The sequence below is a fragment of the Musa acuminata genome, chromosome BXJ1-6 (assembly GCF_036884655.1).
Source record: "Musa acuminata AAA Group cultivar baxijiao chromosome BXJ1-6, Cavendish_Baxijiao_AAA, whole genome shotgun sequence".
Classification (NCBI taxonomy): Eukaryota; Viridiplantae; Streptophyta; class Magnoliopsida; order Zingiberales; family Musaceae; genus Musa; species Musa acuminata.
Window position 1 is genome coordinate 1,498,246 of NC_088332.1, and position 20,567 is coordinate 1,518,812.

At 35.0% G+C, this 20,567-nt stretch overlaps 1 protein-coding gene across 3 annotated transcripts; it reads right to left on the reverse strand.

The window, feature by feature from the left end:
- Positions 1 to 411: 411 nt before the first annotated feature.
- LOC135675544 (sister chromatid cohesion 1 protein 4-like) lies at positions 412 to 19,879 on the reverse strand. Of its 3 annotated transcripts, none has more exons than XM_065185824.1 (16): positions 19,326 to 19,879; positions 12,911 to 13,163; positions 12,662 to 12,759; positions 12,515 to 12,564; positions 10,410 to 10,477; positions 8,723 to 9,819; positions 8,192 to 8,632; positions 7,900 to 8,041; positions 5,476 to 5,612; positions 3,749 to 3,820; positions 3,415 to 3,602; positions 2,703 to 3,317; positions 2,502 to 2,535; positions 1,407 to 1,512; positions 1,189 to 1,318; positions 412 to 753 (listed from the first exon to the last, which is right to left on the reverse strand). In XM_065185824.1, exons 1-16 carry the CDS (start codon positions 19,447 to 19,449, stop codon positions 655 to 657), a joined length of 3,654 nt encoding a protein of 1,217 aa, XP_065041896.1. In that variant the 5' UTR covers positions 19,450 to 19,879; the 3' UTR covers positions 412 to 654. The 3 variants fall into 3 exon arrangements, with proteins under 3 accessions (XP_065041896.1, XP_065041895.1, XP_065041894.1); XM_065185823.1 differs by having other exon boundaries at positions 2,703 to 3,314; positions 3,415 to 3,650; XM_065185822.1 differs by having other exon boundaries at positions 3,415 to 3,650.
- Between the last annotated feature and the right edge of the window lie 688 nt (positions 19,880 to 20,567).

Consider the following 20,567-nt stretch of genomic DNA (forward strand, 5'->3'; position numbering starts at 1 on the left):
ATCAAAAAATACACATCATAAATTTAAATATTTTATTATTTAATTTCAAAATTTGATATTAAATTTTTTCATATTATAATAACATAATCTTTAGGCTTACACTCATTCCAAATAAAATAAAATAAACACAATGCACCAAAACAAACAACCAAGATAATACTCATAGCCCTGACTTACTATTACACGAACAATTATGGCTTAATATTTTTAATTACCATTTAAAAGTTTCCAAACTGCAACTTGACAAAATCTAAACCAAGCTGACCTAACCATCAATTGGATCCAATCTGTGCTTTTACATGTGGGATGAGCCAATGCTTCAAATCTCAAACTTTCTTGTAGTACTTTGTATGTGTTATAAGTAGATGGTCTATCAACAATACTAGTAACCTTTTCTGGCTGCAAATGCTATACACCCAAATACCAACATGAGATGATTTAATTTACACATATAAATACAAAGATATATTTAGTGTACTGATACAGCAACAAACTCCACCCCATCTAAGAGATCATAAAAGAGAAAAGAGGGAAATAACAAAAACATTATTTTATAAATGAGGTAACTTGACAACAAATAAGGGTGGAGTAAGCATCTGGAAGAAGCATAAAGCTCAAAGTACATTCAAATGACATGCAACCCCTCATCCGTTATTAGAACTCTGCCTTCAGAAGCTTTGATCTAGGTCTAATGGTGATGTAATCAGAAGGCCTCTCTTGTTCAACTTGAATAAAATCCTTTGTTTTCAGGACCTGGAAAGATGGACATTCACATCAAAGAAAAGAGAGACACATGAAGAGAGAGAATAGTTAACTTATTAGAAGGATGGTCTCATTCCATGAATCTTGGCATGATTAACTGAAAGCTCATAGTTGCATTGTTATTGTAACTAGTTTGTATGTTTCATTGCCAGAGCAGCCCTAATGTTTCGTGATGTTTCAGCCTTTCTCATTATTTCTCTGATTAATCATCCATAATTAAGAGACAATGATGTCTTAAAGTCTGTAATCCTATGCTAATTTAACCCGAGTAACCATTAAAGTGGTAAGGCTTGCTTCATGATGACAGATACTAAACACATAAGCATTCGCACTTCTAACCATTTGCTTTGGCAAAAAATCATTCAAACATAATAGGCCAATTTGCATTCAAAATGTCAGAAAGACGAGGAGAGGGGATTAGCATACCAAGGTTTCAAAGAACATTCTTGATGCTTCTTTGCGAGTTTTGCCTGCTATAAGCTGGTCCATAGCAACAGATTTTCTCCCACGCCCAAATTCTTCATCAAACAAAATTTTCAGGTACCGTGCTACACCTCTGTAACATCCACACCAATAATTTTCTCCCTTTAGAAAATCACTGCCAATGTAACTAAACACAAAAAAAATGTTGACCAAAGATTTACCTTGTCCTTGAAGACCAACCACTGTTTTCGAGTGATCCACCTTCAGCATTGGGCACATCGTCATCTCCTTCATGGTAATCGATTTCATCATCTACATTAAGAAACTCTAATACAAAGGTAGATAAAATAAGGTTAGATAGATGCAGATAAAATTATGAATAATCTCCACTGTAGTCAGCTTGGGCACAATTAACTATCTTCTTAGAAATATGTGCACAAATTTGAATAGTGAATCAGTACACTGCATAAAAGATGTCAATCCAGCTCTTTGTAGACCATAAAACTCACACAACATAAATTATATAAGAAAAATGCAATTTTCAAAGTTCATGCCTATGTTTCAGATGACTCGAAAGTCACTGCAGCCCTCATATTGCTGGAAATACTTGTTTATAATGCAGTATATATGGTAGGTAATCTCCTACACAATTCACTTCCTCTAAAGCCAAGGATGTGTATCATTGAAGTGTCGTCAGACTTCTATAGACGAAACCTCAGATACCTCTCACTGGTCATACAGACACCAATTTGAGGTCAGAAAGGCTGATTGCTACTGCTACAAGTCTGTAACTTCCAAAAAAATGAAAAAGACATCTCTCTATATCAGCCACTACAAAACTTAATAAATTTATGGATCCTTAAACCTGAAGCATACAGTATTTCATGATATCATGGGATGTTACTAAGGGAATAGACATAAAGTCATGATCAAAGACCAGCAAAAAGGCTGTAGGACCACTTGCAGGTTGCATGCAATAGGATGCTTGCATACCAAAGTCTAGGCTTCAGTATCATCCTCTCATCAGAACAAAATTCTAAAACTACATTGGATCACATCTCGATCCAAGCAGGAGACTTTAAAGAATATAGATCAACCAAATAAGGCAATCAGTTTTAAGGGAAAATCCAAAATAACTGCAAGACTTGGTTATCTGTGATTATGGTTAAGGAAAACAAAAAGGACTGATTCTGCATTTATCAAGTGTAGCTCTCATAAATGGAGCAGAGGATTTAACATTATCTGATATAATATTCAAAATCACAATATCCAAAACTGATAGATGTTGCACTAACAGAAATTAAATAGAAAACTACCTGTATCATTACCATCAATTGTGCTGCAAAAGTCCTGGACAAAAGTAGAAAATCAATTAACAGAAAAAAAATAAACAGAAGATTTGGGAGCACTATTGATGCCACATTTTGTTGTCACTAAATCGTAAAAAAAAAAAAAAATTTACAATCACAGATAACTATTGCATCAGTATAAAACTAGTAAATGAGACAGGATCTTACGCTACACTCTTTTCCAGTAACCAAATCCATGGGAGTGCTTTCAACAATTATACCACCATCTGGGATAAATTCCTGAAAGCTAGAGTTTTCTCTTATGGCTGATGGAACATTTCCACTCTCATTATTTATCTGACTCGGAGATGAAGAAACCGTTTCAAGCCTTTCAGAACATATAACATCACTGATAAGGTTTCCCTCATGCATCAATTTCTCTTCATTCTCCACCTTTGCACCCACTATTTCTTCTTCTATAATACGATCATCAGTTCCAGGAACCGGATCAGTTACCAAATGTCCCTCCGATTCACGGTTAACATTATCGAGCTCAGAGATCAATGCCTCACCATTAGCCTCCGCAACAGCACACATATCTTGTGGGTCACTTGAGGTTATAGCATCTGGCAGCCCCATTCCTCTGTCCACAGTGGATGCATCATTGGAGGCATGAGCTTCTTCAATATGCATTATATGATCATCATCCGCAATTGCAAGTGCATTGTTATCAACCATCCTGTCCTTGGAATCACCACCAGCAGAAGCTAAATCTATTGTAGAATCATTTTCAGTGAAATGTTTTGCCTCATCATTCATCACAGAAGAACCATCTCTAGGCTGCTGCAAAGGATATGTGTGTATTGTCATTCTTCCAGAGAATAAAGCAGCTGGTAATATTAAAAGAAATCTCACCAGCTGTAGAATCAATGGTCATTACCTCATATTCACTAGAAGGTGCAGCTGAAGGCATGGGAGTACCAACTCCAGCATCTTTACCATTATTGATTTCTGTCGGCAACATCATACATGATCCATCATTACCTGAGTGCTCCAGCAGAGGCAGGAAAGGTACAGAATGCTTTTGATCATCACATCCGTTCTTGCTCGTGCTGCTCTGCACCTCAGCTGTTAAAGAAACATGAGATGGTCCTTGCATTTGACCATCAATATTTTCTGGCATGATTGAGTATAGCTTAGCTCAGCCATTACTATGTTATTAGTTTTCCTAACAAATTTCAAGTTTTCAGAGATCAAATGCTTTAGTTGCTTACCACAGGAATAATTTCGGGTAGTTTCAGGATCATATCTTCGGGTGTGTAAGTCGTTCATTATGGATGATATACCTGAAAGTAGAAACACAAGCAGATTACATAAACACTGGTTTGAGGATGCCAGAAGTCATTAAAGAAGTATTACAGATCATATTATCATCTTCAACAAGGAATTGATGTTTTACCAGTAACACATATTGAGAGGAACACTGAAATAGTAAAGGTTCTGGTAATATGCAGAACAGTCAGAATAAAATGGAACTCAAGACAAGAGCCGAACACTTAAAGTTAGAACCCAGTAGCTTTATGTTAAATTAAATATATATTCTTTGGCATTCCCAGTATGCATATGGTGCCTGAAGTCTAAAACTACCCAAACCCAAGCAGGTTTTACATTAATAAACCAGGTTTATATTGAGTAGCAACCAAGTAGAATTCAACAATGTCTCACTCGCCCTTTTTGGTCAAAGCTCCTTAAATATGTATCTCCGTGATGCTTGTGACTGTACCAACCATTTCAGTGTTTGAGCTTAATTTTCACCTATTTCAATTTCTACAATGGCCCAGAATAATATGTACAAGACCTTTCTACCCATGTAATCCCAGGCCTCACCTTCTTGACATGCTCTATTGGTATTTTATACAATTCAACTATTCTCTTGGTGTCACATTGGCAATCAACACTCCCATGTCTAAACTAAACTAGCAACTTATATGCCAACTCTAATTAACAATAAAATTTAAAGTTATTATAGTTTAAATTTCATGTAAAAGAATGTGTCACAACTATTATTCCTAAATCATGATGAGGCCAACCCCAAGAGAGAAGATATATAGAGATGCTCATAGGTCTCTCATCAAAAAGCATAAAAAATTCACATATGGCATGAAAAAGAGGGGACGCAAGTACAATACAATGGGGAAAAAAATGAAAATATAGATGTCCGACTGAAATCACATATACGATGAGCAAGCTGCTCATGTTCTCCATCACTCCATCAGCTACATAACAAAAAGGATTGGTAGTGGATGGATATAGAAAGGTATGAAAAAGTTCAAAGGTTGTGATATCAGGTAGGAACCACTAAAAAACATTTCTTGTCATCTTAAAGTTGCATCTTCTGGTTCTATCATGTGTATAACAGAAAAGGCACACTTGGCAGTAGTTGCCCTGCATTTTACAAAATAAACATTATATTTCCATGATGAATTATCCCATAGGATTTAGTTAGAATTTCAAATTGTAATGTGAACCAAAAATCAGACTAACATACTTTAAGACCGTTGTGTGGATCAACCACACGCTATAGAGTGTAACGTAGCATTTCAAGACCTAAAATTGTAGTTTAAATCTTCATAACAGATGAAACCAGACAATGCAATTAGAATTATCCACAAAACTGGCATCTCAAACAGCTGATGCAATGCAGGAAAACATCATATTCCACTTATACTGATCTTTGATTGATTTGTTTACTCAGAATGCAGGTTAGTTTCAATTATATTATTCAGTTTAGGTTTCAATTTTTCACAAAAACACTGGAAAGATAGTAATAACCAAATTTGAATATAGGTCTACATCACAACTAAAAGAAGATGCTTCCAGTTAGCAACAATAGACCTTCACACCTTTCAGCAATGTTTAAATCAACATCAAACATCAACCACAGGAAAATGAAGTGGTTAAGATAATTAAGATCTTAATAAAAGCTGCAGAAAGTCTTTACCAGTCATCATAGGTTCATTGAAAATTTCATCTTCTAGTGAACTTTTCTGAATCATCCAAATTTCAGGACGTGTACATGGTGCCTTCTTGCGCATGCGTCGTATGTCTTCAGTATTCATTAGCTGCTGCCTTATTGCACTGCATAAAGAAGAAAGAATAGATTCTTTCAATTGCACCAAAACTATTTATTGGCTAAGTTGAAATCAATACAGCTGAAAAAAATTCTCTATTTTTTCTGATTTGGAAATTTTTTATGGTTATGCATTCTTCATTGAAATGTTCTTAATTCATACCACATGTTGCATACTACTCCAACCTTTTGTACCAACTTCAGGATCAATCCAATTTTTATAGATAATAAGGTGATCACCTACAATTTAGTACCCCATGTATTACTCAATCGAAACATGAAATTTTTGTCTTGTCCAAGCTCATGCACACAATAGCATGTATATCTAAATGAGTACTGATGACTGACCTACATGTTAGCTCTCTCATTCATGCTAGTTGCATATACTAGCTTTGTCTAACTTTATCATGGTTCCTGATAGTATCCATGAACTACTCAAAACTATATATATATATATATATATATATATATATATATATATATATATATATATATATATATATATATATATATATATCTGTGTGTGTGTGTTACTGGAACAAATATCAGTATATAACAGCATTATTCTTGCCAGAAGTTGGCAGGCTGTAAATGACTGTTGAAGAATATTTAGCCTAAACTTGCCCAGATAATCACACATGCACTTTGATTTTACATATAGCTTAATGTAAAACATATACCAATGACATAAACAATGTGTAAGAGACACATATATAGCTATTGATTGCTTAAGTCAATAATGGTATGTATCATTCATCAACTCTTTTCATTTAAGACCCAGCATCAATGTACAAATTATCATTCATCCACCATGTGTCCAAAATGGTTATACTCATAGTCAATTTTCTAATGAATGCCAAAGTCTAGAAACATATATAGTTCTTAAAAAGATAGAAGCAACTTCACATTAATTACATCATTTGAACTATTTCCTAGGAATCTATTCAACCTCTTGGCTATTAGGCTAGGCATGGATTAAAAACTCAGCTTGTAGCAGTCTGTATGGGCCAGTATTTAATGGTCTGACAGCCAATTGAATTGTGGACCAGATTATTTCGCCTGATTCAGTCCGAAATCAAGCTTCCAGCCATGAACTCCCTGTAACAGACTTCCCGGACAATGAACAGACCGGTATTAAACTGTATTGTTGGTAAGCCTTCCATCAGAACCAAATATTTTTTTTTTTTTTAATTTTCTTTGTCTTCTCTTTTTGTATCAGGTTTTCTCTCCCCCCTCCACACCTCCTAGTCCTCATCATCACTATTGCATTAACACCTTTGCCTCCTCCTAGCCTGGGCTGCCTCATGCGAGTTCATTTCCTGCTTCTTCACCACCTCCTCCTCCTCTTCCTCCCTTTCGTTTCACTTCCTCCTACTCCTCCCCTCCAAGTGTCAACATGCCACCCCATACCAGTGTCATATTGATCCATCTGTTGTTCAGTTCCAAGGTTACCTGGCTATTTGCCAATTAAATGTGCAACTTCCAAACAAATTATAAATGTAGAGAATGACACAGAAAATATGAGTCACTGCACAGAATGCCACTATATTGCATTTTTCTACTGTTTTTTCTTTTCTTTTCTTTTTTTGTTCTTTCTAAATATTATCATGCAAAATGAGCAAAAAACACTCAAACAAAAAAAAACTGTTAATTGTTTTAATGTTATTAAGCTTGTCTGTCACAAAAGTACGGTTACAGATTGAAGATAGTACTTGAGACCTTGATTTTAAAAGGTGAGTCAGAAATCTAATGTAGACAAAGCTTTCAATAAAAAATCTAGTCAATTATGGCTCTCAAATGGTTTCTAAATATTACTTTAGCTGTGTCAATATTATTAGCATAACCTTCTCACTTATCTCCTTTCACATTCTCCTGTAACTCCCATCTCTTAGCTGGGAAGTGCATTTTTAAAAAAATCCACAATGGAAAATGTCAGACATCAACTCATGACAACACAGTAAAATCCAAGGCATTTGTTTACTAAAAACTTCATAGTAACTAAGGTCATCTTTCAACTCTTTCCCCAGTGTCCTTTTGGAGGCACATTTTCAACTAGTACCTACAAAGTAATGGGAAAAGAATAAGATATGCATTTCATGACAAGCCAGCAAAAACCAGAACATGTATTACCAAAACTCTAATAACAACTTTATGATGTTTCAGTTTTTTGAGATTTTCATATATGAACATACATCGATCTTCCACAAAACATTCTGTAAAAAGTACCTTTAGTATGGTTAAAGCAACACAGAAAAGGATACTATAGACAAAGAAACATAAAGCAAGATAACATACTCAGCATGCAAGACTGTAGTATCATCCAACAGCACCTTCCTCTTTGGCATGCACAATCTCAGTGCCAATCGAGGACGTTTTGGAGAAGTTGCCTTATGGGGAGGTGTAGACCCTATCCTCAAAAGTGGAGTCTTTTTCCCAACTGACATAAACATAATATTGCTTAAGACTTTCAATAATGAGGATATGTAGTAATTCAGATGGAATTTTAGCACCATGTTTGATCTTTTGTATGTACATAAACATAAAACAAAAACATAATCCAGGCAAAACAAAAAAATCATTGTTGTACCTAATATAGATGCCAACAAATCATCATCATCAGGAACATATTCAGTGTTTTTTCTCAATCGTGACCTTCCATATATTTTCCCTGAGCTACCATTTTGCAAAGCTGATATAGTCTCCATTGGACGGCGCTTTTTCCCAGAGAGACTTGTGATCCTGTTAACACTACCATCAGACTCTATGACTCCCTTTTCTTCAGTTACCTGGCTTAACTCATTTGCATGGTCAACATCTCCAGTAGAAGCTAAGAGCATCTTTTCAGGTTCAGGGAATTCAGAACTCAAAGAACAGTTCAACTGATTCTTTTGGGTGTCTTTTTGAGATAGATCAGCCAATAACTCATCTGTGTTGCTAACGTCTACAGCAGATCCTGTCAGTACATCTTGGGGGTTTTCCCTTACCTCCAGATCAGCATCTGTAGTATTAGCACCATTAGAATCTTTGCCTGAAAAATAAAAAGAAACAGCTTAGACATCCATTCTTTACAAAATCAGAATATAGCAGGTAAGAAAGAAGTCAACATCTGACAACAGACCTTGCAACTCAAATGAAGATTCACTATCATGCAGCTTATTCTCTTGCCCTGGTGTTTGCGAAGGAACACTTGGTTCTTCAATCGAAACTCCACAAATGTTTTGTGCTGAAGTCTTATCTTGTGCAGAGAGTATTTTGACTTGATTGATTTCTGAGGTAAAGGATCTCAAATGAAAATCTGAACTAAGTGCAGAAGCATCTCCATTGAGGGAAGGGTTCACATCTTCTACATGTTCTGTACTGCAACAACCTGATGGCTGACCTTCAACCCCACATGAATTGCTAATGGCTACTTCAGTATCAACTTGAGATCTGTCCACATGAGCTTTTGAATTTGATTCTTCATATGAGGCATTGGAAGATACTAAACTTTCAATCTGAGCTACTTCAGGAGGCATGGCCTCTCCATTATCTTGTATTTGTTCATCAACTGTTAGGTCTTTTGTTTCACTACAAACATATCCATTCTGCAAATCACTGGAATTCTTCTGTTGACATTCCATTTCAGTTTCAACAGTTGCAGTTACCTGTTCTTTATGTTCAACTAGTTCTGAAGTAGGGGAAACTACTACTTGTACAATATTTGCTGAATCAGGGGCCACAGTCACCTCAGGCATGACACCACTGTCAGTCACTGAATCTGGATGTCCATTCTGCAAGTTAGAATTTCCATGCTTGAGGACTTCATCAAAAGATGATGAAGGTTTCGTCTGGGGACTCAAAGCAGGACCTTCATGCATGTTACCCAAGAACATCTCTTCCATCAAACCAGGAGTTGGAGGAGCATGAGGACATTCAGCCAGATCTGGTGTCGGGACACCATCAGCAATTGATCCAACAAAACTTTGACTTGGTGCTGCAGAAGGCCCTTCAACATGATCGTTTGGAGAAAAGACTTCATTGAGATCAGGAGTCTGAATGTTGTATATGTCATTCTTTTTCATATATAGTATACTTGGATGAGTATGCCTCTCATGCGAATTAGAAAGTTCTTTTGTTGCTTCAGTATCATTATCTTCAACTAAACCATTTTGGTCATGGTCAATATCCATCTGAGTTAGAGGAATAGAGGATGAAGATTGACCCTGGTGCACAGCACTGAAGCAAGACATATATACAATAATGAAAAACATGATTAAACATTTTCAAGGTCAAGCCACATGAAGAATATCAACCTTAAACATTAAGCAAAATTCAATAGCAGTCACATTTCCACTAGACCAGTATCTAAGTAAAAGTAAAACATCTCAAGTAAAAAGTACTGTATACATGAACTTCCAGTAAACCATTAAAGGAAAATCTAAACACATGAAAACAACATGAAGACGAAAAGAAAATACCATTTTGAACAAATTATTCAAAAAGAGTATATGTTATAACTTTAGCTAATTAACAAATGTATATCTCAATAATATAATCTATTATCTTACAATCAACCAGAAGATCTAAATGCACCTATAAAGGCTTCAAATTTGACAGATGAATCAATATATAGTAGCATCAGTAGGATAGGACAGAGCAAACAGATGCCAAGTTGCCAACCAATATTATGATAACACTCTCATGGAACTAAAGAAGGCAAAAATGTGTAAACTGGATGATTCATAAAAAAAGAGCAAGATGGAAGATGAAACTAAAAAAAATAGATTAATTAGTTAAGTACTAAAGGCTTCAGCAGTAGAATTTACCATTCACCAGGTGCAACATTACTTGAAGCAAGCTGAGAAGAAGGATGACTATCCTCCAAGAACAAGTCCTGCCAGCAAAAAGATAGCAAGAATATAATTGAACATCTTGTACGCTGTTTAATATAATAGAAATTTCTTCCATTTTTTTTTTAAAGATAGCAAGAATATGATTCACATGTTTTTTGTGCTTCTAATTTGTGCAACTTTAAATGAGAACAAAAGAAGTTTTGACACACTGAAAACATATTTTGATATGATTGATCATACAAAAGCATCAATTTGTTGAACTTTTGTATGCATGCACCAAAAAGCACATCAAACCCATAAAAGTTTCATTATCCAAGTGCTTTTTCTGCAGTCCGTTTTGTGATAGACTAATTAAAATGCAGAAGGTCCTCAAATTACATAATTTCTTGTGCCTAGGAATTTCAAATGCTGTAGTTGACAAAACACAAACACGGGCAAGAGCCTATTGAAATCCTTTAAATGAACTTGGCAACGTACAACAATCTTCCACTTCCAAGTTAATATCGAAGAAACATATCGAACAAGAGTGATTAGATTGAAGCATAAAAAGAGTAAGGACCATCTTATTTATCCATATTCCAAATACTAAACACTAGAAATGCAAGCACCTTCATATTAACAAGGTAATATGTTGGAAACAACATATTTTCCACAAGGCATCCAACTGGCATAAGGTGAACCATGGAAGCTACAGACCTGATTTTGCATGAAAAGTATATACATACACAATAACTCTATAATTTAGAGGAAATAATTCCAAACTATGATTATGAAGCATAAAGCACTTCAAGAATTAGCCACATCTGTCCTGTGTCACAATTTGTTCAGATGTCTCAAAACATATAGGACATGGCATATCATATACACCTTTTAGTTTTTATATATTCTGTATTTGGCTTGAACTCTTATTCCAATGTAAGTAATTTCCTTAGAGTTTTACATATGCATTTAAAATAACTATGGTTGATTTTTATTTATGAGAACAGCCATTATGCTTATCCTAATTTACAAGTCATAATTATAAATATTCAAATTGGCCATAACTTCACATGTAAACAATGGCAAGAAAAAGGCTGGTCAGTGCTCAAGGTGATTGGTCATGTGGAGGTTCGGGAAGGTAAATGTATTCAGACTTACCCTATTGTATCTTTTATATTGCATCATGTTGATCCATGTCATGACTATGTCTATCCCCGTTGCTTTATTAGGTTGTAACCAACCGATCAAGACAAACCAACTCAGCACGTTTCTAACCAATTTAAGTTGGACACAAGTCAACATATCAACCATTGGTATAAGTGCTTGTCAATCTAGAACTATTAGTAGGTCAATCATATTTAAATTAAAACAAATTTTCTGAACTACACAAGCTAATCGGCTTATTCTCCAGAATAAGAGAATCCACCTCAACCAGCAAATTCCACCAGGGCTGACCAATCTGACCAGTTCATTGTGTAGGACAATTCTCCATTAGTGAAGTTTGACATGGTGGCACTTCCCTCAAGGTTGACCGTAGGTAGTCTTACTACTTGACCTCGACCAATCAAACCCAGTCATTGTAAGCACTACTATAAAAGAACAAAGAATATGGTTCAGATCTCAACCCCAGCTATTACCAGCTATTATATAGATGACAAGATGAGAGAAATTTCTTGTTTGTATACCAAGCAGTGAGAAAGCCAATTTTCGTAGTTCTTTTGACCTATTAATCATCACATCACATGATGCACTCGAGAAGACTGCAACCTCTATGCCAGATTTGAACCATAGAATATATGAAAATTTGAGTTGTCAATAGATGTTTACATAGATTTTGCTTGTAAGTGTTTACATGTACTAATAACCATTAAATCTTTACAATTTACAGAAATTATTTGTATTCACTCCACTAGGGTCCTCTTTCTATTATAGCATCTAGCTCTAAAACCATATGGAATCATGTTTTACTTTATATGAGAGTAATGGCACTACCTAACTGGCAGCGACAGGGGAAAGATCTACTTTTTTTCATCACAGTATAACCAAGATGGATGGGTGTTTGTGCAAGCAGAGACAGACATTCAAAACATGAAATTTACCTCATCAAGGTCTAAACGAATCTGGGAAGCATTACCATCACCAAATCTTTCTGTTCGAAGAAAAAACAATAGAACTTCATTTAGTTTAACAGGAAATATGAAGTCAAATTGTACAACCCAATCTATTGAGATGATTCAGATGCAAACCATCCAATCCAAATTGCAATGTCGAATATCCCGTGCCATCCATAGTATCTTGAAGTGTGATCTGCTCTTTTGTACTGACATGGTGATCAACAAAATCACTGCCAAATCATCAAAGTAAAACTTACATTAACACCACGACTAGGATAAAGTGGGGATAGAAGAATGCACAGGAAAATAATTATGCAATAATAGGCACTATTTTGGTGTTGAAAGATAAATGCAACAAGAATACAGGAAGCCAACACTGACCCTGCACTATCAGGCAGTTCAAAATCATCAAGGTGAAAAGTCTCTGGCAAAGTGATGGAATGATAAGGTGCAGTAGATTCTTCAGGAGGAAGATCCACCGCAGTCGATCTGAAAGCCTGTTTTATCTTAAGCAAAGCCTCACTGCAGTCATGGAAGAGATAGTTCACCTTCCGAGAGTATATTCTCACAACACCTAGGAGCAGATGACTTGATAACCGAAGTGCTATTGGAGCTTCAGGGAAAAGTATTGAATCTGCATTAAGGATTTTTAAGAACGAGATTGGTATCAGTTTATTGTAGTCAACATAACCAAAGTAAGTGAAAGTTGTTAAGGCTGCTCAAAATCAGTTTCTTAAAAACAGTAAAGCAAACATAAAATTTTTTATGTATCAGTTCTCTAATTAAAGAAGGATAACACAATAAAATACATAGCCAAAGTAAATGTAAGTTGTTAACGCTGCTCAAAATCAGTTTCTTAAAATCATCAGATAGTTGAGAAGATTAAAAGAAAAAACTTCGCGATGATATTTGTGCTCCTCGAGGCATTTCCATGTGCGACTTCTAGGAGTAAATCAGACTTTCAATCCCTTAACCTGATCCATCTCAGATAACTATACGTAAAGAATTGAATTTGCATTAAATACAAACAAAGCTAAAAGTTCAGAGTGCAAAAAGAACAGAAAAAAATAAAAGAAAACATCCAGAAATTTGTACAAAGAATTGTCATACTGGCCTTACTGAAACATACTAATCAATATGCCTTGTTTTATGTACCAATGCAGGATTTCATGCAACACCAACGGGGTGGCAACACAACCACAGCAATGTAATTGGTCTTTAACGGTCAGCATAAGGACCATGTCCTACCATGCTAACCTTTACTGTATTGGTAGACAAAATGGCAATTGCACATCAAATGATATTTTGCCCACCCCTACTGTACAGAAGACACTGCAATTTAACCTACGGTCGATTTTCTGACAAAGTTTACTCCAAAATTCCAACTAAGAGTATCACATATTTACTTTTTAATTCTGATTTAAAAATAAAACATATAGACAAGTTGTTATTCAAGATGAAATAAGTTAGATCTCTTAATGGACTGATTTATAATGGGAACTTATTTATTCAGTTCCTATTCACCATCCATGCTGACCATTTATCTTATACAGTTGGTAGAGTAACTAAAGGCATCTAATGAGACAGTTTCCCTCTTTGGATTTTATTGCTAGATGAAGTGATCTGAAGAAATTCCCATGAGTGTCATGACTTCTGGAGTAGAAACTTCTCTGATACTTTTCAAAGTCAAATCGGGAGAATGGGTGTCCAGAAGTAGTAGATGCTTTACTTCTGTCATTTATCTTGTCTAGATATACAATTAAAGTTTGTTGCAAGATGGACCTGATACCCAATAGAATCAACTTCCTGTCTTCTAACTTCTCATTTTGTCAGCTACAGCCCCCTTATTGTTGATCAGAGAGAAAAAGGATAGCAGATGAGGTTGTGCAAGCAGAAACAGAAAGATGTGCAAGGTGGGCAATAAGGTTGCAGAAAGGGCATAGTGCAATATCAAAACGCAGTCCTTACGAGTTTAGGCATCTGCGTAAAATCGAGCAATCTGCCACGTGCCAGCAGCTAAGTTTTCTCTCTATATATAATATATTTATTTTCTTTACCCTGCACTAGGGCTCCTGACATGACTCCTTGCAAGGAGTTGCGAGTCTTCTTGTCACCACCCACATGCCATCTGCCCACACGCAATCCTGCTGCCTACCCACTGCCCGCATGCTCATCACTACACACGCTCACTCCGATACAGCTATCCCTCCTCTTCTTCCTTGTCCCTCCCCTGACAATATCATGGTATGTTTTAATTTACCGATACACAATGCACTAGCACAGATCGGACCTATAGTGGTCCGGCCATGAACCAGCAAGGATATTGTAACTGAAATTGAATTCTTTGATATTCATACCATAACACATGCTAGAAACACATATTCCTCCAGAGGCTGATTTGGACGCCGGCATCAGGATCTTATTTTCATGTTTAATACCAAAGAGGTGTAAGTCTGTATTTTTACACAACTAATCGGTATCATGGTTGATCAACATACTTCTCTTGGTTGTATGTGCTTTCCTAAGACAGGTAATCAAACGTCTCCACAAAGATCTTCAAATTAACTATCGTTATGTTGATTTTCAACAACTTTAGAGGTAATTCCTGTACTTTTTTACATAAATACTCAATCTAATACTTGGTCAACATTCTTCTTATAAATGAGTTTATAAAGCCATCAATTAGCTTAAGATATATCTTGTCGTCATTGTTAGGCTAATTAAAACTATATGGTGCATCCATACATTCTAATTAAATATATGAAATAAGAACTATTTATAGGACCAATTATCAATCTTACAAAGCCATTGCAACTTTTAAACTTGACTCAATAAAATTAAGACTAGAGATAGCAAGTTAGTGTTACCTGTTGGTTTCTGGTAAATATTGAAGTCCAACCTTATACCACAACTTTACTTGTCTTTATGTGTCGAATTACTAAAATTTTGACAAAAGTCATTGTTCCAGTAAATTCATTATAAACAATTAATGACTTAAGCATGTTAGGGTTGGTAAATATTTTAAGAGTCATAATTGGGTTTCAACTACTCGGGACAAGTTCTAATTAAATTCAAATTCCTTGACGGATTAGAATTTAGATTAGAGATTCACGTAGGAAGAGTCCTTGAAGAATTAAGATATGTTCTTATAAATACACCTTGAATTTCAAGGTTTTGGTGAGAGAGAGAGGCAAGAAAACTTTGGTGCTTTGAGAGTTTCTCTCTAGTGAATATAGAGAGGGTTTGAAAAAAGAGATCTTCAGGTTTATGTGAGAGGGTGTACAGGGGATTTAAGGCTTGGGTTTGGGTTAAGTCAAGGGAGAGTGATTCATCGTATTGATTTGTCTCACATATTGAAGAATTTAGTTTTTGGGTGCATGAGGGCTTTGGTTATGGGGAGAGAAATGATGATGGTGGTATAGTTTTGAATTTTACAACTTCGTATGATCTTATAATTGTAAATACTCACTTTAAGAAGAGAGATGAACATTTAATTACTTATAAGAGTGGTCACAACTATAGTTAAGTAGACTTTTTTCTCACTAGAAAGATAAATAAAGTTATTTGTAAGAATTGTAAAGTTATACCTATTGAAAGTTTGACGAACCAACATAGGTTGATGGTATTAGATATTTACTGTTAAAAATGGAAGAAGAAAAAGATATTACAAAAATTTACTAAGACTATATGATGTAATTTTAAAGATGATAATATAAGCACTTTTAAGAATAAGATGATAAGGGAGACGATGTGAAACTTAAATGAGGATAGTAATGATATTATTTGGACTATGATGGCTAATAAAATTAAAAGCTTAACAAAGAAAATTCTTGGTAAAACTAAAAATAGAGGTATAACCTTAAGAGAGAGTTGGTGGTAGTGCGAGGAAGTTTAAAAAAATTAATTTTTACTAAAAGATCATGTTTTAAAGATTGAAAAAATTGTAAAAATGAGAAAAAATTTAAAAGATATAAAGATCTAAAAAAGGCTAAAAAATGATTAGTATGGCAAGATATAAAGGTTATGATAATATTTATAATAAATTAGGTGCTAAAGATTGTAAAAAAGATATATATCGAATTGCTAAAGCTAGGGAAAGAAAGTATAAAGATTTAGGTAATATTAGATACGTTAAAGACGAAGATCAAAGAATACTTGTTAATGATAACGAGATTAAGAAAAGATGATAAAATTAATTTTATAAATTATTTAACAAATATTCCACACAATACTTAGATTTAATGATAAAATAATAATGATATATTTAATAATAATAAATTTATTCGTAAAATTATAGCTAATGAAGTAAAAGATGCACATTAAAGATGATAAAAATAGCTAAGAGTGTAGGGCCCGATAGTATCCCTATTGAGTTCTAGAAAAGTTTTCCGAACAAAGGAATAACTTGGTTAATTAGATTATTTAACAAAATCATGAGATTCGAAAGAATGCTTGATAGATGGAGAAATAGATTTTAGTGCCAATGTATAATAAGGTTGACATATAGAATTGTTCAAATTATAGAGGAATCAAAATCATGAGTCATATTATGAAATTTTGGGAAAGAGTTATCAAAAGTAGGTTAAGACTTGAAACAAATATATCCGAAAATCAATTTGGTTTTATGCCCAGAAGATCAACTATATAAGCCAGTTATTTATTAAGACAACTAATGAAAAAGTACAAGGAGAAAAAGAAAGATTTGTATATAGGTTTTTATTGACATAGAGAAAATCTATGATAGGATTCATAGAGATTTATTATGGTGAATTTTAGAAAAGAAATGTGTATCCACTAATTATATTAATGTTATTAAAGATATATATGATAATATAGCTACTAGTGTTAGAACCATATGGAGTATGTGTAGTGAGTTTCCTATCAGTATAAGATTACACCAAGGATCTGTATTAAGTCCTTGCTTTTTCACATTGATATTGGATGAACTTATTAGTCGCTTACATGATAGACCTCCTTGGTGTATATTATTTGATGATGATATTGTCCTAGTTGATGAGAGCCTAAATGAAATTAATTATAAGCTTGAGCTATGGAGGCAAGCCTTATAAGCTAAAGATTCTATATTAAGTACGACTAAAATTGATTATATAAAATATAATTTTAGTGATTCTAGAAATAAACAAGATAATATAGTTAAATTGGAAGGACAAGAAATCCCTTGAAGTAAAAGCTTTAAGCATTTCAAATTAATTATTCAACAAGATGGAGAGATCGATAAAGATATTATTCATAGAGTAAAACATGATGGTTGAAACGACGAGGGACATGTTAAGTCTTGTGTAATCATCGAATACCTTTGAGATTAAAAGAAAAATTTTATAAGATAGTTGTGAGACAAACAATACTTTATGGATCTAAGTGTTGTGCAGTTAAAAAAAAAAACATATATAAAAAATTTATGTTGTCGAGATGAGAATGTTGATATAGATGTATGGAGTTACTAAAAAAGATATAAAAAAAATATTTTTATTCGTGAAATAAATATTACTTTAATAAAAGATAAGATGAGAGAAAATGGTTTAAGATGGTATGGACATGTGCCAAGGAGACCTCTGGATACAACAGTTAAAAGAAATAAAATAATTAATGTTAGTGATACGAGGAGAGGTAGAGAAAGACATAAAAAGACTTTAATGAAACTATAAATAAAGATTTAAGTACTCTGAACTTAACTAATCATATGGCTTTTTACATATCTCAATGGCGACAAAAGATCCATATAACCGATCATAAATAGCTAAGACTTACAGCTTTGTTGTTATTGTTGTTGTGAAGAATTTGGTTTTCTCTGTGGACCTCAGCAGAGAGCTATCGAATCACGTTAAATCTTGCGTCGACTTTATTGTATGTTACTTATTTGTTAATCTTTGGGCATTCTTTGGTTTTTCGATTCTCCTATCTCTCCCCAACAAAGCATTGTAAGTTTATTATAAACAATTAATGATTTAAGCATTGATTTATGAATCTAACAACTTTTAACCCTTTCTATCTTTAAGAAATAAGAGACAACTACCAATAAACCATTAAGGGAAAAATAATGCTTATAATATGCTCCTGATCAAACATATATTTATTGCTATCTCCACCTTCAAATATAACCTCACTGGAAACTGTTTCATTCAGCTTTAAAATCTCATGCTCAATAGTTTCTATATGCATCATGGTTGGATAAATAGAAGATGCACATCATACCATGCAGATAAGGCAATATAGTGGTTGTCAACCAAAGAGATATTCAAGACTAAGATGTATCAATATGACTGAGGTAAATATTCCTTATGCACCTAAAATTAATAGTCTCAAGTAGAAGAGCATACACACCACTGGACCTATGTGCCTTTTCTAAGCATGATGTTCATGAATTTCCTCGTACATTTCACTAAATAGTAGTTCCACAGAGGAAAAAACACAAAAGAACTTCTTTTACAGAACTATACTGAAGATGATTCAGAAAGAATACATGAATCCACTATAGCCATAGCTGAGAAGTAACTTGATTCCCCGTCTACTTCTCATACACCCATGAGAAAGAAATTAACCACCAAGGATACAGAATCATCAATTGGGATGTCCAATCACACTGATGCTTCAACACATTAGCACAAGTTATTTAAACTATATGTACTTGTTGAACACAGCATATTGAAGAAGCAAAAAGCCAGTAATATGAACCAAAAGGTCGCTACCGCATCCACAAGAAGCTAACGCCAAAAATCATAGAAGAGAAGAAAAACGAGAAAATGTTTGAGTAGGTGATGAATTACGAGATACCGACCTACAGAGACGCCAATATCAGTATCCGCCACCTGATTCTTCCGCAGCTTCCGCTCCAAATGCGCCGCGATCCATATAGTTCCAAGCGGCCCCTTCTTGGCCAAAATAAACTGAGAATAGAACATTTTCCAGTATTTCTCAGCTGCCACGAAGATCCTAGAACCCCATCAAACACAAAACACTCCCCAAACCCTAAGCAACAAATTCCCCACTGAAACGAGCCTCAAGATCCGAAATTTCCAAAACCCAGCTCACCAAACCACCACCAAGCACTCGAACCCTCATCCAATCACTCGATCTCCAGCTCCAGGAACGAAATCCTCAGGGGAGCAGCATCCTCCAGAGAACACACCGCAACTCCGAGCTGTAGAGCCCCAATCCCGAACCAACTACAGGAACAAGCCCTCAAAAAGGTGGGATTTTGAGCGGGCGAAGAAGGTGGACGAGAGATCCGCACCCACTCGACGCCTGAGAGGGTTGGAATCGAGCACAAACGAAGCTGAGGAATGGGAAGGCAGGAAAAAGAGAGTCACCCGAAGAGGGGGTTGGAATTTGGCGTGGCGTCCGCTTGCCCCTCTAAAACATCGGGGCGATCCGAAGCCTGAAGCGCCGGATCGAACGGTTCAAAAGTAGTTTCGACGCTGCGAAGGTGTAATATTGACCGTTGGATATGGAGTTGACGAATTTATCGCGATACGACGACCAACGCGGCGAGGTTGCTACGGACAGGGGTCAGCTCGGGAGGGTGTTTCGGTCATTTCGGTACGCGGTTTTGCTCCACCGGATATTAATGTATGGGAAGTTGCGGTGCCGTGTAGTAGTGAAGCACAAAGACTGTGGGATCCGTTGGCAGAAATAGGTATGTGACAATAGGCCAATAAAAGAAAGAATTAGGGACAAAAAAAAGGAATATAAGCCAAAAAAAACCCAAAAAACTATCCAAAAATAAAATGATATTTCATGTTTATCACTTCAAGTCTACAAATAATATGTTTCTTTCTTTAAATCCGATATTATATTGATAACGAAAAATACACTACACTAATTCTCTTGGTTTTCCTATGTTCTATCCTTCTTTACTAGTTCGTAATATTTTGATTGTGTAATTCATCTTTTGATACATCAATAAAAATCATGATAGCGTAGATGTGTGATGATAAATAATGAACTATTCAACTTTATCTATGGTGTCACTCTTCTACTAAATGTCTTTCTAATGTTATGCATCATTCTTTTGTCACTG